The 17,053-nt window shown below is 33.4% G+C and overlaps 2 protein-coding genes across 2 annotated transcripts; both read left to right on the top strand.

The window, feature by feature from the left end:
* Window positions 1–3,601: 3,601 nt before the first annotated feature.
* Window positions 3,602–5,351, top strand: LOC127852952 (uncharacterized). Its single transcript, XM_052387038.1, has 2 exons — window positions 3,602–3,867; window positions 4,768–5,351. The coding sequence occupies exons 1-2, from the start codon at window positions 3,746–3,748 to the stop codon at window positions 5,120–5,122; spliced, it is 477 nt and encodes a 158-aa protein (XP_052242998.1). The 5' UTR covers window positions 3,602–3,745; the 3' UTR covers window positions 5,123–5,351.
* Window positions 5,352–7,058: 1,707 nt separating this feature from the next.
* On the top strand, window positions 7,059–9,529 carry LOC127852945 (uncharacterized). Its single transcript, XM_052387029.1, has 2 exons — window positions 7,059–7,232; window positions 7,838–9,529. Exons 1-2 carry the CDS (start codon window positions 7,111–7,113, stop codon window positions 8,850–8,852), a joined length of 1,137 nt encoding a protein of 378 aa, XP_052242989.1. The 5' UTR covers window positions 7,059–7,110; the 3' UTR covers window positions 8,853–9,529.
* The last annotated feature ends 7,524 nt before the right edge of the window (window positions 9,530–17,053 follow it).

Here is a 17,053-nt window from a genome sequence, read left to right as displayed (position 1 = left end):
TAGAAATTATAGTACACCGAATCAAAATATGAAAGTCTAATATTTACAACAAAAAACAATACCATTTAGTTTAGCAATAAAGCGTAACGTACATTTTCTATCCTACAATAGTTTATTTAAAAAACTTCTTGCTCAGATGATTTTATTTATTATTTAATAAAGGAGATGCTAACTATGTATCTTTTTAATGTGGAATGGTTTATTTGCCAGAGCATGCACACTGCTCAGTAGTAGTATTGTGTTATTCACTCGCATAAGCGCTCTGCTTTATAACATTTTTTTTGTTTCTTGTATACGCTTACACAAATACTCGTTATTGCTTATGGTTACTGCTTATGCTAAATCCCTTAATATTACTAATATATAAACAATATATTAAAGTTATTTTTGTTTCTTGCATACGCTGTAGAAATTAGAAATTGTTAATGCTTATTTTAAATCTCTTAATAGCACTTCTTCAAAAGCCTGAAACGTGTGCTTGCTTACAACGCCATACAAATATTTATTCATAGTCGTTTTATTTTTATTTTATTTCTTATTGTATTTTATGTGCAGTTGACATTATTTCCAGTCAATGTGGAAAGCAAATTCTACTGTTAGGCCCATGAGTATTCACTACATTGTTTATTATTTGTAATGTAATAATGTAAACAAACTGTTATTGTTTAAAGTATCACTCAACCATTACACTCTCCCATACCTTAGATGTGTTGTGTGTGGTCGTAATATTAACCAAGAGTAATCATGTGCATAAGTTTCGTCTGATAATGCTTAACAAAACTTGAATTCTAAACTTACTGGCAATGTGCGAAATGCAAGTATGCTAGCCAAACCTTCATCTTGCAATTATTATATCGGTGATATTTATATCTAAGTGATTTAACAGTGTATTATTATAATAAAACGACTTCAAGTTATTCTAAGGCACTATTCATTGTCTTTAAATCTTGATTCCTTGCTATTTGTGTAAACTTCGCCATTCCTAAAAATCACTTTTAGCTGTGGAATTCTGTTCGATATATTGTTCCCGTTATATTTCTTTTATGTCATAACTGCAAGTCTATTTAGGTCAGGGAGAAGTATAAATGCAAATTGTTTAATGCATAATCTGTTGCTAATCTAGATATCCTCTTAAAAGGTTATTGTTAGTTAAAAAGAATGTTAATGTTAAATGATTGCCGCAAGAGAACTATATTTAGGATGTACGATTCCTAAATACATTTGATTGCTAAGCGACAGGTATAGATAGCGCTTGGTATATATCAGTTATGATCAGTTCAGATCGCTTTATACAGGTCTCGTATGATCTCTAAATTTATGTAAGTTAATTTACAAAATTCGTATTTATCTAAGAACACGACTATGGCGTCATTCATCATTCCTAAAATGGTAAGCATCAATAGTTTTATAAGTGAACAACAATGCAGAAATTCGTGCGTTTATATTGTTCGTTTGACAAAATTAGCGTTTTGTTCAGAACTCTAGAGAGCTTTATTATGACATTTTATCGGCGTTATAAGAAGTATACTACTGCGAAGGATGTTTTATTTATACAAGAACTGGTCTATATTTAGTTTTCATGATCCAATGTCCATTTTGAAACCTCGCAACTGTGTTATTTAAATTATTGGAAGGGCCATCCTGACACGGGCTACGACGACGATGAAAACCAATACGATTTACCGAACCTTAGGGAGCGATCCAGTAAATGCTGAACCTTTCTTTATGGTTTGGCTTTTATAAACACAGAAACTAATATTGTTATAACAGCGCATGTTACTATTGAGGGAGACAATTCTAGAAGAGGTTAGATAGTTTCCTTTATTTTAATCGAACTGTGAAGAACATTAAACAACTATATGTAAATGGATAGACGAGGCATAGGAAAAATGGACGGTCATTTGGGTTGTGCACGATAATCGCGTGCATGTGTACGCCTGTACGATGAGTTTGAATACGTGTTCTTGTGTTTCGAAACAAGACTCAATTGTTTCCGACCATCCTTAACTAGTTGTTATCGCAGGGAGACGCATAAGTACACATTGTACTGCGATGGATGATCATCTATTCTCACAAAACATCGTCGGATCTTTACTATACATCGAGGGTATAGTTGAAACAGCATTGATTACTTTTTGAGGTCATTAATAACATACGCATGCGTCAGGCGAGGCATTCTTGTCCACCAGTTATACATGTACAACACCCATTCGATCGGAACCTTATTTTATGGCGATGAAACTTTATACTTTCAAACAAATACGACCAAAGTAAATGATCTCCATTCAATAAAAAAGTATAGGTTTCAGTTTATAGATTTTCTTCAGATTGTGTGTCATTGTTTTCGTCATAGCCTTTCTTTTTTCCATTGTCCTTCTAAACTTTGTTGTGTTGTACAATGTTGTGAAATCCCCATGAGTCTGTACTGATCTGTGCATATTCGTTGATGAATTTAATCAGCATTTTTACATGGAATAAAATTGGTATCACCTCTTACAAGTAATATGGAGTTAAACAATTAGCGCTTTACATTTTGAAACAAAATATAGAACTATGAAACACGTCGCTCGAATGATCCCCCATTCATTTCTTAGAACTCAATAACAAAATTAAATGAAACGGTAAGGTAGTTTAGAGCAGCCTTACACGGGACCACAGTGTAAGTTATTCGCGCGAATAAAATAATCACAATTTATTTTATGCTTTCCGGTTGTTTATAGAGAAATATCAGTGAATTAAAACTGATAATTTCACTGTTAAAACAGTGAAAATTATCAGTGAAAATTATCGATAATTTTCACTGTTTTCCCGGCACTATTTTTTTACCCCATTGTGACCCCCACGCATTCTTCCACCAAGAGCGAGAGCTCTTCGATGAATATTTATATCAACATACGGAGTAACTTCCCTTGAACATACATGTACACAATGTTAGCGTTATTTACGCTATAAATAGACTCCGCATATTTATACGACAACATGACATAAACAAATTGTGTCATCATATGATTATTTATTTTTTAAATGATGTTATCGGTGTTTTTTTCTTTTCACTTGATATGTGTTGCATTGTAAATACAAAAAAGTTATTGTTTAACGTTTGTTTTCTTGTGAACTATTTGCAACGCTTAGTGTAAAAGCGGTAATGATATTTTGGGGCGCCCACAGGGAAATTGGTTTGAACGAATCGGCAAACGTATAAAAATATTAATTTGTGAGCATAAAATAAAAAGAAAATTTGTTGAATTGGGTGGAATATCGATTTTAATTCACTCGTGATCATAGAAAAATATATTTTCAATCGTGGCTGCGCATCTCGTGAAAATATAATTTTCTATGATCACTCGTGAATTAAAATCGATATTCCACCCAATCCAACAAATATCCTCTATATAATCGATTTAATTATTTAAGCCATGTAGACACTGTATTCACCAAACGCTATTGTAGGAAAATAGATCCCACTTACATTCAAGCCTACTAAAGCATGAGATAGCGAACCTATTAAGTACATGCATAGTTTCAAATTACAACTTCGGGTTTTCCCTGCAATATTTATACGTAATCTGAGTTTACGTTTTCTGAAAACGAAGAAGTTTATGCATTATACATGCACTCAACATGCAAACATTATTTTTTTTTAAATGAAGTCTCCACCAACGTCTAACGAACCAGTGTTAGATACGATTTAAATCACTGCTAAGGTTAACAGTGTTATTTTTCTGTCTCTATTTTGTTGTTTTAAATGCAACTCAAACCGTCGGAAATATTGTATTCACAGGATTCGATCAATATTTACTTCGATTCGAAATCTAGCCATGATGGGCACAAACTTGGAGAAACCCTGGACGATATATGCGAGGGAAAGTATGCGTTCTAACTTATTTAACTTTCCATTTGAGCGTCTTACTTCTATGTATGCGTCCAAAGTTATAAAGTATTACAATAAACCTTATATTTATCGTTTTTTGGTTTACTTCATTTTCAGATTAAACTTGGGTATTATCACACGCATATTAATTTAAATAGTCTTATTAAAATTGAAGCTGACATGTGAACATAATGCGGTTGTATAAAGGTATATTGCACGTTGGGGGATAGGCATTGTTTTTCTAAAAAAGACTAAAAAAACAATAACATGTCAGCAATTTCGTTTGATGATTCGTTTGCAAACACAATTTAAAAAACGTATTATGTTTCAAAGCGAGAATAAACGATTTCAATGAACGCATTTTCAACAAACAAACATAATTACATGAACGAGGAATGTTATATAAGATATATATAATGACTCAACTATCCTTATTTGGCGCCATCAAACATACAGTTTTTTTAAATGAAATTAATAACGCTTTCGTTAACGTCAATATCAACATGATAATTAGTATTGTTGGTAACAAAAATGTGTCTATGTATCGATATTACTAATCTGCACAGTTAAATTGGTCTTGTGTACAACAGTAAAGTATTTTCAACAACTCTGGTTTCGTTTATTTTCTGGTATTACTTCCTCTTAACTTGTATTCAAGATTTATTATTTATCAGCGTTATATATGTTTTAAAGAAAAGTAATAAGATCGCATATTAGCGCTCCCATGTAGTTATAAACTGTGAAAACACACATTTTTATTTGGTAATTTAGTACATTTAAACCATTATAAGGATGTATTATATGACTGCGATTCAACATCATATGATTTCACTATCACTTGTAATTCACATTTTTTTTGTTAAAGCCATAACATTAGATATGAAATATATTCGCAGCTGCAGCTTTGAATCAGTACCTGCAATTACCGTAGTTAACCAAGACGGAAAGTGGATGACAACGAACAACCGACGTCTTTGTGTCTTTAAGGAGCTCGAATTGCTCGGGAGGTGTCTTACTGTACCGGTCAATGTCGGAGAAAGTATTCCGGAAGCGAGGCGTACTACGAGAAACGGTGGGCTGTCGATTATTATCCGCGGATACCCAGAGGGTAGAAGGTACCAGGAACATGAAAACAAGGACCATTACCAGATTGTTCCGAACTCAACAAGGTATGATGACAGCGATTCGGATGACAACTTCACACACAGTGATAACTCCGACAACCATGACAACAACAGTGATGAATGGTGATATGAAATGTCTAACAGTTGAATAATACGTGCCATATCAACTTAAATTGCACTGTTTTTATTAAATTACTTTTAATTTAAATAATGAAATTTAGCCTTAAAGAATGTTGTCGATCGTCTGTGATACATCGTCATCTGTGATATTGTTTTTATAGTAAAAGGGGATTGATTGTACTGTTTTCATGTCACTTTAATACACATATTTATTTGATACAAATTCATAAAGCGTGTTCTTTAGTTTTATATTTGTTTTATCATACATATACATATGGAGTAAGACCAACCTTCAGACAAAGCCAGATGCGCAGGAAGGTGGGGAACAAAAACGGGTTGGCTGTGTTTTGTTTTCGATCTTTCCATGATTTCAAGCAAAGTCATATTGTTAATTACATCATGTTGATTACTCGTCGCATATCTAATTGTTGCTGTTGTCTGATTCATTGTGACCCCATCCACATTATATAAAATACGTTTATCTTAATTTTTGTTCGCAGTCGAGTTACTTCAATAGAGCTTTTACTTAATTTACTATGTCGCTTTTAAACAGCCATATCATATCTATATAATGACAAGATACTTCTAAAACAAGCAGTGTACAATAGACCTGTTTCATCTGGAATGTTAAAATAATGCAAGATGAATACCTTGAAGACGATTTTACTGAAAATGTTATAATGGGTTATGTAAATATACGTTATTATTGATTGTTTTTGGCAAACTTTACCTTATACTACGACTTTGTTATAATGTAAATATTATCTATATTGAACATGTTTTTCAAAAAGTAAACCCAATAAATACCCATACGAATCGGGTACGTTTATTATTGATTACATTTAAACAGTCGTGCTGCGAAAATTAAGAATCGATCCTTTTAGTGATATTTTATTTAAAAGCAAAGCTGTCGTAATTTATGAAAAAATCCATAGTGAAGATTAACAATTTGATTAAAGGGTTAAATTTATATTTAGTCGACGCTATTAAGTGTCATTCCTCACTTCTTTTTTGCTGTATATGATGCGCGCAAATTCTATTATTTGAGACCGTCAACCACAAACGACGCAAAAAGAAAAGTTCTAAAAACCTTTTTTTTCAATAATTAATAAATTGTTTTCAGTATATTCGGTAATACAATTTCGCGATGTGAAATCGAAAGTACATCGCGAAAATAGGTGACATTACGATATACACTGTATAAATAACGCAAGTAGATTGATCAATATATGTATATAATATATATATATATATATATATATATATATATATATATATATATATATATATATATATATATATATATATATATATATATATATATATATAATTAACTACGCATGCCCAGTAAAATGTTATTACCGAATATATGACAATATGAAAACTGAACAACTTTTTTCAAGGAATGTAATATACCAGGCGTGATATTTTAATCAATATAAACTAATAATTATAAAAAATACGGTATTTTAGAACTTTTATTTTTTCGTCGTTTGTGGTTGACGGTCACTTTAACCTGTCTCGTGGTAATTTCGCCCGATACCGTAATGTAATGCGCTATGACGTCATTACTGTCATATTAGTGGACATATTGATCAAAGTTAAAATACGGTTACGAAACTTTGAGAAAATGAATTATGTTATTCCTTCAATTCTGCTAAATATTATCGGACATCCTTTAAAATTTAATATCATATTTCTTCATAAAGCAATGTGTGATTAAAATGATAATCTGTACGCGTGTACCTACTATTAATTTAATAGTTTATATAATGCCATTTTTTCCAATGGCTGTACTCTTGGCAAAATTGAAAAAAGTACCTAAACGTTAGCAATCGACTACGTGTATATATCAATTTTCGTTTTCAGAAAATCTATTATTACTACTAAACTACAATATTGATTAGATTGTATAGATTGTATAGATTGTGATTAAAGTTTGGTGCACATTAGGACGCGTTAACTTGTTGTGGGAGATTGTTGTTTAATTTATGAATGGATCTTAAACCATCACAAATATTTTATTCGCAAGATTCTATCAATAATGTCTTTGATAAGCGGTCATCACACAATGGAACTAGAATTGGTGATACATTGGATGACGTCTGTGAAGGAAGGTAAGATAAAACATAAATCACGAGTGTTATTGATTACAATTACTGATTTTTACATGATGCTGGAAGTTAAATTTAAAAGAAAGTAATATTCGTTGTACTGCTATATTTAATGTATTTGTTTCGATAATATATTCATTAATTACAGTTAGTTCAATTTATTGTTTTTGAAAACTCGGTCCGAAAAATTGACACGACAAGAATGAGTTTCGAAAACATTTCTTGAATCACAGATTTTATTTGAAGTAGATAAGTTTAAGCAAAAGGAAAACAAATCATGTCAAACGCGCTCACCAATACAGGTATAACGTTCATATTTAACGACCAGTTACCCGCAGGATGCTTAAAAAATGATCGGGGCGTTATATATACATTAAACAACTGTATAATGCAAGAATATGGCACGGTGCGATTAACATAGCTTTTAGAACATGAAATCTTTCTATAGCCGTTTTTACGTCTGTTGACCTAATACTAAGAAATACAGATGTCCTATCTAATATTCTGTACGTTTTACTGTTTGAGTTATCATTTTTAATAACTTTTATTTAAATAATTATAAAGATGGATTATCAAAAATCTGTTCAATAATCATGTCCAATTCGTAGATGTCAAGTGTCTTCAATTCCGAAGATAACGGTGGTGAACCGCGATGGAAAATGGGTTACCGCAGACAATCGACGCTTATGGGTTTTTCGTGAGCTGGAACGGCTCGGAAAATGCGACACAATTCCGGTACGAATATCCTCATATATACACGAGGCAAAGCTGACATCATATAACGGTGGTACGTCCGTTCACGTTCGTGGACCTGCAGGAGGGTATTGGCATAACAAACCAACACCATATAAGCCAAAGGTTCAATCGAAATTGCGAATATCCAATAAAGCAGCTGTGTATCAGTCGAAATACAAAGTAAAAGATTCAAGCGAAAGTCCAACTCTGTTCTCGTACCAGGCACCAAAATCGAAACCACAATCGTCTATACCAGCACACATGACCACTGCAATAAAAACCAACGTTGCGATGACTGTTCAAACCAGCCCTGAACATTCACCTCAACTTACGATACGTTCGACTTCAGATAGTTTACCATCCAACCCTTTAAGTAGTGGTTTGCAAGCGACCTACAAAGACCCGGTCATTATAAGTCCGATAAGCTCTTCGTCATCCAAATATCCGTGCTTTTTTGACATCGGTACGGCAAATGATGATTATAGTCAGCGACATACCCACTCTTCACAATCACAATACCGTGATCAGAGAAGCTGTTCGACGCAAGGAGGTAATTCAGGGTCGCAGTACGGGGATCAGAGCAATTATTCAAAGAATAGTGAACTTTCCGTCTCGCAAGACCGTGTTCCGCAATGCAATTATTCAACGCAATGCGAAAGTCCAGGATCTCAAAACTGCGATCAGTTGAGCAATTATGCAAAGCAAGGAAGTCCATCAAGCTCCACTGTCTCTAGGTCTGACTCTTTAGTTGATCACAGCTCCGTTCGTGCTACAGAACATGCATCGAATGCATCAGAACCACGCTATGTCATGCCATCATACCGAGAAGGCAGCAGGCCAAACAATGGCGATTCGAACAAGTCTTGCTGTGGATGTACAATTCTATAAATGGTAGATCTTTGAACATTTTTTGCCAAGTGCTAAATGTGTTGTGTTTTTTTTGCAAGATGATTTTTAGATTTGCACTAACACAACTGAAAACTTGGTATAGTCAACTTGAAACAATTAATATTACTAAGCACAGAATAGTGTTTTATGTTTATGTACGTGCTGATTTTCCCAATCTAATCAACTTATGTCGAATATCGAGATTGTTGAAAGCGTTCACTGTAAATATTGCATAATAAATTTGATATCTTTGATTTGCGTTTCATAAGAAATATGCTCAGGCTTTTTGGCAATCACATAGATTTAAATTGACCAACGCTTAACAACAATCATAACAAAGTAAAACCTATACTATGTACACAGCAATGTTTGTTAGTTTTATATTATTACAACTATTCGAAATACACATTAAAGGGGCCGTCCAACGGATAAAGCGTCGTATCGACGCGAAACGATATTTTGGGAAATTACGAGGATTGTTTTATATAGCTATAAAATACATCCGTTCCAAACATGAGCGTGGATGGTCGAGTGGTCCAGGCGGGAGGCTTTTTAGTCTAGGACTCCAGGAATCCAGGGATTAGTGGTTCGAGCCCTGTGGAGGTCTATTTTTGTTTTCCTTTTTTAAATTGTATTCTTGTTTTTTTAACAGGAGATTTTTATTTCAAATGTTTAAATTTCTCTATATAAAGCATTTAAAGCATTTAATGACAAGTTTCAATACATGCAAAAATCTGTTGGACGGCCCCTTTAAGCATGCATACAATTGTTTTCGTTTAATGCGAAGTTTAACCATATAACAAGATAATTTAAATATAATCAATATGTAATAATATTACCTTCACAACTTACAAATCCTTTGAAATGCATGCTTTTCTCACGGTGATAAGGCGATTACTACAACTATTCCGCTCACCGTCGAAATTTTATACTTCTGACAAAAGCTCCGTATTCTTCTGACGAAAAGAATCAAAGTACTGAAAGTACAGGTGGGGCGATTTTGCTCAAATGGTGTGGTCGTAAAAACACTATACACCGTGATGCCAACCAATAACCTAAGTTGAATAAAACAGGCTGACAGGCTGTCAACATAATATATGATTTAGCTATCCGGGTTAAAAGTAAATGCTTCTTTTTAAAACAAGTCATTGTCGTATGCGCCATTCATAACTGCGAAACGTCTGTGTATACACAATGTTGAATATAGTCATGTGAACTGGTGACCTAGATTTTTACTCTAAGTGTTATATGTTTCACATGTATTAGATTTCGTGAAGGCAAACGTTGTCATAAGGTTTCTATAAATCATGTAAATTCAATTATTATTCATAAATATATATATATATATATAGCTGCTGTGAAGGTGACAACCATAACATGTATTTCGTGTGTAAGGAAAAATTTCAAAACTGGCATGAAAAGCACGGGCGAATTGTCATATAAAACTTTGTAGCGCACAGAACATTGAGATGTAGCGCGTGATAATTAAATTTTGTCGCCCATACAGCGAACGCAGTTGATTTCTTAAAACAAAAGAACATAAATGCGCTCTATTGGTTAAGTGTAGATAGTTCAGTATTGAACCGATATTTCGTCGCTGTATACACCTTCAATGAGGACTGCGTGTTACTCGGGTGCTAATGCCACAGTGAAAAGACGTTGCCATGGATAGAACGCGCTCATCGGAACTATTTTGTTTGCGAATGCAGAATCTGGATGCAGAGTGGTTAAATGCAGTAACGGACTACTTTCGTCGGTATACGTATATTTTGATACCTATGGGGCGAATTGCAGAAAGCAATCGCCCCAAAAATGCCGGACGAAGCAATATAAAGTAACCGGATGACAAAATATTTCATTTTAAGACACTGAAAAATGATTGCCACTTGCGAAGCACTCCATCGAATTTCTGAACCAATATGTCGTCTTTTTAAACGTTAACCAGTCGTGAAATATTTAAGATGACTTACAAAAAGTCGTGTCGCGCTCGACACCATTCGTACTTGTGAAAAAAATGCAATAATCAGATGATTATCCATGTGTCAGACCTGATGTGACAGACTTAAATCATGGTATATATAAAAAGAACATGCCATACGAACCTGTTTGTTTCGATATATATTAACGACCTAATTTGTTTGTGTTTTGGTAGAAAACATACATCACTTACATAAATATCGATGCACCGCGCAACACTGATTATAAACACGGTATTTATAGTCCTTGTCACTGAAATTCGTGGCACCGCTAACTTCAGTACATGGTTTTAAAGGATGTCCTCGAACGAGCCATCGTGAGCTGAATTTATTTACGATAATCTTCCGTTCATCTAAGTTACATGATCCAGAATTGATTTTAAAAATGGTGGCATGTTTGCACATAAAAGCTTCACCGGGATCGATTGTCTTGCTTTCCAGTTCGTGGAGGGCACATATTTACGTCTCATGTTTTCAATTCATCTATTGTTGTGGTAAAATACAATCGTTACCAGCTGACAGCATCCAAAAACAATAGCAGAGCAATATTTGTCAGCGGAAAGTACAGCCGAGTGTTACATATATACTTCGTTCGATGGAATATTTTAGTACCAACTAACCTTCTTTTCTCGTATTTTTCATTGATTTCTGAACTCGCCAAAAAGTGTGCTGTCATTTTTTGACAGAAGGAAACGGAACTTTTGTTAGAAGTATAAAATGTCGACGATCAGCGGAATAATTGTGGCAATAGTCGCCCTATCACCGTGTTTCAGATGCGTACAGAAAGGAAGTTAGGCAAGCGACGTAAAATATATGAAACTCCTAAATATTTACCGACTTGGTTTTTTTCCTCGTGTTGTTGATAATATACATGTACATCGGTTATGCGAACGTAACATACATTTAAGCATGAAATGCATCATGGTTTCTAAGAATATATTGAAATTCAAATAACATCCATTATTCATGATCAACTGTCGGGTATACATTACTCTGACGTTGGTTTCTGTTTGATTTGTCCCCCGTTATTATAAATAGATAGCGTTTAAATTGTATTTGTAGTCGAATAACGTAAAGAGAGCATTTACTTAATTTGCCATTTAACCCGCATATCTTATCGCTATTTATTAAAACTTTTAATACAGTGCAAACAGTTTCAAATGGAACTTTTAACGATTTTAACGTTAATGCTAAGAAGAAGTTTGTGTTACACATACGTTCGAAATCTCGGTGCTTGGTTTGATTCAAGAATGAACATGGAACACCATATTAATGCTATAAGTAGATCATGTGTCGGTCAGATTAGGAAAATAGGTCACATCAGGCAATATGTTACACTAAATGCCACAAAATCATTGGATAATTCACTTGTCACGTCTCGGCTAGACTATTGCAATACACTGCTGTATGGAACAAAAACATCAGCTATCAAAAAACTACAAAATGTTCAAAACACTACGGCGCGTGTTATCACAAGAACATCCCGCTATAGTCACATGACACCGATCCTAAAAGAATTACACTGGCTCCCAGTATTGAAAAGAATCCACTTCAAAATACTTACCAATGCGTTCAAAGCCTTAAATGGACAATCGCCTGTATATCTGAAAAACCTACTTGAAGGCTACGAACCAAGGCGAAACTTAAGATCAAAGAACGAAGCGACTTCATAAAAGATTCCAACGAAGATTAAATCCGTATCATACGGGGAGCGAAGTTTCATGTACGCTGCTCCCAAACTCTGGAACTCGCTTCCATCAAACATTCGAGGTTCTTTAACACTGAATTCATTAAAAAAAAAGGCACTGAAAACTCACCTCTTCCTCCAATCTTATGCAATATAAGCAGTGGTTTATTCAATTCATTATATAAAATCTCAATCATCATGAACTTGAATTAACCCTTTTAAAGGAAGCATAATTATTCCTTTGGGGGTTTGTGGACTCGTGGTAATGGTATCCTGACGTTACCCTTGTCTCTGTCTCTGTTTTGTCTCTGGTTTGTCTTGTCGATCTTTCAAATCTATGGTTACTGTGCATGTTTTTTTGTTGTTTTACGAAGAACTTATTGTTTAAGTTTTAGATTTAATTGTTTCATTAATTGTCTTATAGCTATACACATAGGGTAGTTTTATAGTGTCTTGTTGATCTTTCTAATCTAGGGTTACTGTGCATGTTTTTACGTAGTACTTGTAGTATAAGAGAGTAGTTTTATAGTATAATTAAGTAGTTTTGATCGATTTCTTTTGAAACAGTGTTGCAACATGTATTCGTATCTGCGATACGTCAAATTTTCCTATGTAAAGCGCCTTTGAACGTACACTCTTGCATGAAAAGGGCGCTATATAAATCCGGTATAATAATAATAATAATAATAATAATAATAATAATAATAATAATAATAATAATAATAATAATAATAATAATAATAATAATAATGTTGGTTGTTTTGAAAAATACACGATCATATATTGCTTGCGGTAAACCGAACCTTATACAGAGATTTCGCTAGCATGTCAATAGTTTTTATAAAAAGCGTGTTTTCTGAAAATACATTCCCGAAGAATACCCACACGAATCAGTTACGTGTATTTATTCATGAAACATAATCCGTCGTGTGCAGTAAGTGAAGATTCGGTACATTTAGTAATATTCAACTTGAAAGTTGTCGTACTATAAACATATTTATTTATTCGACACTATTATATTTCATACTTTACTTCCTCATAACGGGTTTTGATGCATATCAACTTAGGACTTTCTTATGACAATGTCGGCCTATACTGAAATGTCAGTCGATCTGACGTCTTTACTGTCACACTGATCGACACATTGATCGGAGTTAAAGGTTACTTACGAAACTGTGAGGAACTGCAAAATGCACAAATTCCTTTGGTTCTGCAAACAAATAGATCTACACTTTTTCACTGTTTTGAGGACCATAGTGCTAGGGTGCTACAGAAGAGATAATAAACATACATTGGCGAGTTTAAGCACGTACGGGGATTAGACATACATTCTGTATTTCGTCTGAAAACGCTTAACAGTGTGAATGATCTATTTCGGTATCATGACATATAGAAAAAAAACATTTTGAAATGTGCAATATATTTGAAGGAAATACATGGAACATCGAACAGCTAGGCAGGTGCACCTACCAACATGTTCAGGAAGAGGATAGAATGTTCCAGGGTTACAACAGATAATATAGGTTCCAACTGTACAATTAAACACGATAACAAGGGCTACCGTGATTCGAAAGATTCAATGAATAACGACAACTTGTATCTGGTCATTCAATTGGTCTGGCCATTGAATAAAAATTGAATACTTTGAAACAAAAATGCCATTGAAGAATGATATTAATAGTGTTGTTCATAATAATTTTACATTAGACGGTTAAAAGTATAACATTACATTGTTGGGTGATACAGTTGATTATAGTTGTAGGATAGGATAAAACTAGGATACTAGTTTTATAAATTATAAAATGTTTGTGCATTGATAGTTATGAAATCAATCAAATTATATTCATATGGTGTGTAAATCTCATAGTTACATGTACTTACACAATTCAAGTGAGTTCAATCTTCGATAAGCTTTTAACAGGTAATTTTGCATTCGTTTTAATAAAGCGTTGTGGCCAAATATAGTTCTAGCAATCAAATACCACATGTCCACCAAACCAGCCCTTATTAATGTAAATTAAAAAGCGATTGTGCAGTTTTTGAACTTGTTTCTACTTAGTGTTTTTCCATACAAATTGCATAATCAGGTATTGTTGACACATTCACATATACACATTGGTATTATTTTGGTATGTCGAAATACTTTCTCTCTAAGTTGTTATTAATACTAATACATGTAATACAATTCTGTCAGATCTACTTTTGATAAAGTTTATTTACTTTGTTAAACCTCACTAAAATACACAATCGTTTATTATTTTTTTGGAAAATCGAACAGCATTGATAGTCGCCTCTAAGCATGTATACATGAAGGCGTGTATATAACACTTGTTATGCTTTAAATACATACGTATTCTTAGTCCAGCCATGCGGGAAAACAACACTTGCACTTGCATACATATGAAATATAGTGTTAACAAGAAGAGATAGTATTGAGTATATCGTTTAACTTATGAATCTTGTCATCGATTTCTTAGATGCAATTTCGCTTGTATAGCCTATAATGTCTTATCATACGGTAATGGCGATTTTTATGTTCCCCGCCACTATAGTGGGGACATATTGTTTTTGCCCTGTCTGTGCAAACAAAATAAAAAAACGTATTATGTTTCAAAGTGAGAGTAAACGATTTTAATGAAAGCGTTTTCAACAAACAAACATAATTACATGAACGAGGAATGTTATGTAAGATATATATAATGACTCAACTATCCTTATTTGGCGCCATCAAACATACAGTTTTCTTAAATGAAATTAATAACGCTTACGATAACGTCAATATCAACATGATAACTAGTATTGTTGGTAGAGAAAAATGTGTCTATTTGTCGATATTACTAATCTGCACAGTTAAATTGGTCTTGTGTACACCAGTAAAGTATTTTCAACAACTCTGGGTTCGTTTATTTTCTGGTATTACTTCCTCTTAACTTGTATTTAAGATTTATTATTTATCAGCGTTATATATGTTTTAAAGAAAAGAAATAAGATCACATATTATTGCTTTCATGTAGTTATAAACTATGAAAAAAAAACAAATTTTTATTTGGTAATCAAGTTTATTTAAACCAGTATAAGGATGTATAATATGATTGCGATTCAAAATCATATTATTTCTCTATCAATTGTTATTCACATAATTCTGAAAGACATAACATTAAATATGAAATATATTCGCAGATGCAGAATTTACTCAATACCTGCAATTACCGTAGTAAACCAAGACGGAAAGTGGATGACAACGAACAACCGACGTCTTTGTGTCTTTATTGAGCTCGATTTGCTCGGGATGTGTCTCACTGTACCCGTCAATGTCGAGTAAAGTATGCCGGAAGCGAGGCGTACTACGAGAAACGGTGGGCTGTCGATTATTGTCTGCGGATACCCACGGGAGAATGGTTCCAGGAACATGAAAACAGGGACCATTACCAGATTGTTCCGATTTCAACAAGGTATGATGAAAGCAATTGGGATGACAACTTCACACATAGTGATAACTAGCTCTCACAACTATGACAACGACAGTGATGAATGGTGATATGAAATGTCTGACAGTTGAATAATACGTGCCATATCAACTTAAATTGCACTATTTTCATTAAATTACTTTTTTTTTAAATAATACAATTTTAGCCTTAAAGATTCTTGTCGATAGTCTATGATACTTGGTCATCTGTGATATAGTTTTGATAGTTAAAGGAGATTGATTGTACTGTTTTCATGTCACTTTAATACACAAAAATACACATATTTATTGAATACAAATTCAAAAAGCGTATTCTTTAGTTTAATATTTGTTTTATCATACATATGGGGTAAGACCACACGTCTTCGTTCTTATGAAAAAAGCAGCAGTTCAAATGCAATTTGAGTTACTCATAGACAACCGAACATAGATAAGCAAAACAATTGCTTATGAAAAAAAAGAATACAGAAGAAGATTACACCCCACAGCACTTTGTTTTGCATTTACTGTTGTTGTTTTTTCTATGACCACAAACGTACATAGTGTTTTAAAAACACAAGGTAGACAACTAGGTTAGGTTGATTACTTTATGTTTGACAAGCCTAGAGGCGCAGGAAGGCGAGGAACCAAAACGGGTTGGCTGTATTTTGTTTTAGATCTTTCCCTTATTTCACACAGTATCATATTTATGAAGGTTATGTTGACTGATCGTCGCGTATCGAATTGCTGCTGTTTTCTGATTCATTGTGACCCCACCCCTATTATATATAATATGGGTTATCTTAATTTTTTCGCAGTCGATCGAGTTACTTAAAGAGAGATTCTACTTCATTTGCACTGTCGCTCTTACATATTAATATCATATCTATATAATGACACGATACTTATAAAAAAGCAGTGTACAATGCAACTGTTTCAACTGGAATGTTTAAATAATGCAAGGTTAATATCTAGAAGAAGATTTTGCTGCAAATTTAATAAACGGTTATGTAAATATACATTATCATTTATTGGTTTGGCAAACTTTACCATATACTAAGACTTTGTTGCAATTTAAATAGTATCTATATAG

Source organism: Dreissena polymorpha, chromosome 12, assembly GCF_020536995.1.
Source record: "Dreissena polymorpha isolate Duluth1 chromosome 12, UMN_Dpol_1.0, whole genome shotgun sequence".
NCBI classification, from domain to species: Eukaryota; Metazoa; Mollusca; class Bivalvia; order Myida; family Dreissenidae; genus Dreissena; species Dreissena polymorpha.
The sequence above is the reverse complement of the archived record's forward strand: the minus strand, read 5'-3'. Positions and strand labels throughout refer to the sequence as shown.

Bases quoted from the DNA above. Each gene is read 5' to 3' on its own strand.
- LOC127852952 (XM_052387038.1), top strand. From the start codon at position 3,746: ATGCAACTCAAACCGTCGGAAATATTGTATTCACAGGATTCGATCAAT. The intron at 3,868-4,767 runs GTATGCGTTCTA...ATATATTCGCAG, and splicing joins GACGATATATGCGAGGGAAA to CTGCAGCTTTGAATCAGTAC.
- LOC127852945 (XM_052387029.1), top strand. From the start codon at position 7,111: ATGGATCTTAAACCATCACAAATATTTTATTCGCAAGATTCTATCAAT. The intron at 7,233-7,837 runs GTAAGATAAAAC...TCCAATTCGTAG, and splicing joins GATGACGTCTGTGAAGGAAG to ATGTCAAGTGTCTTCAATTC.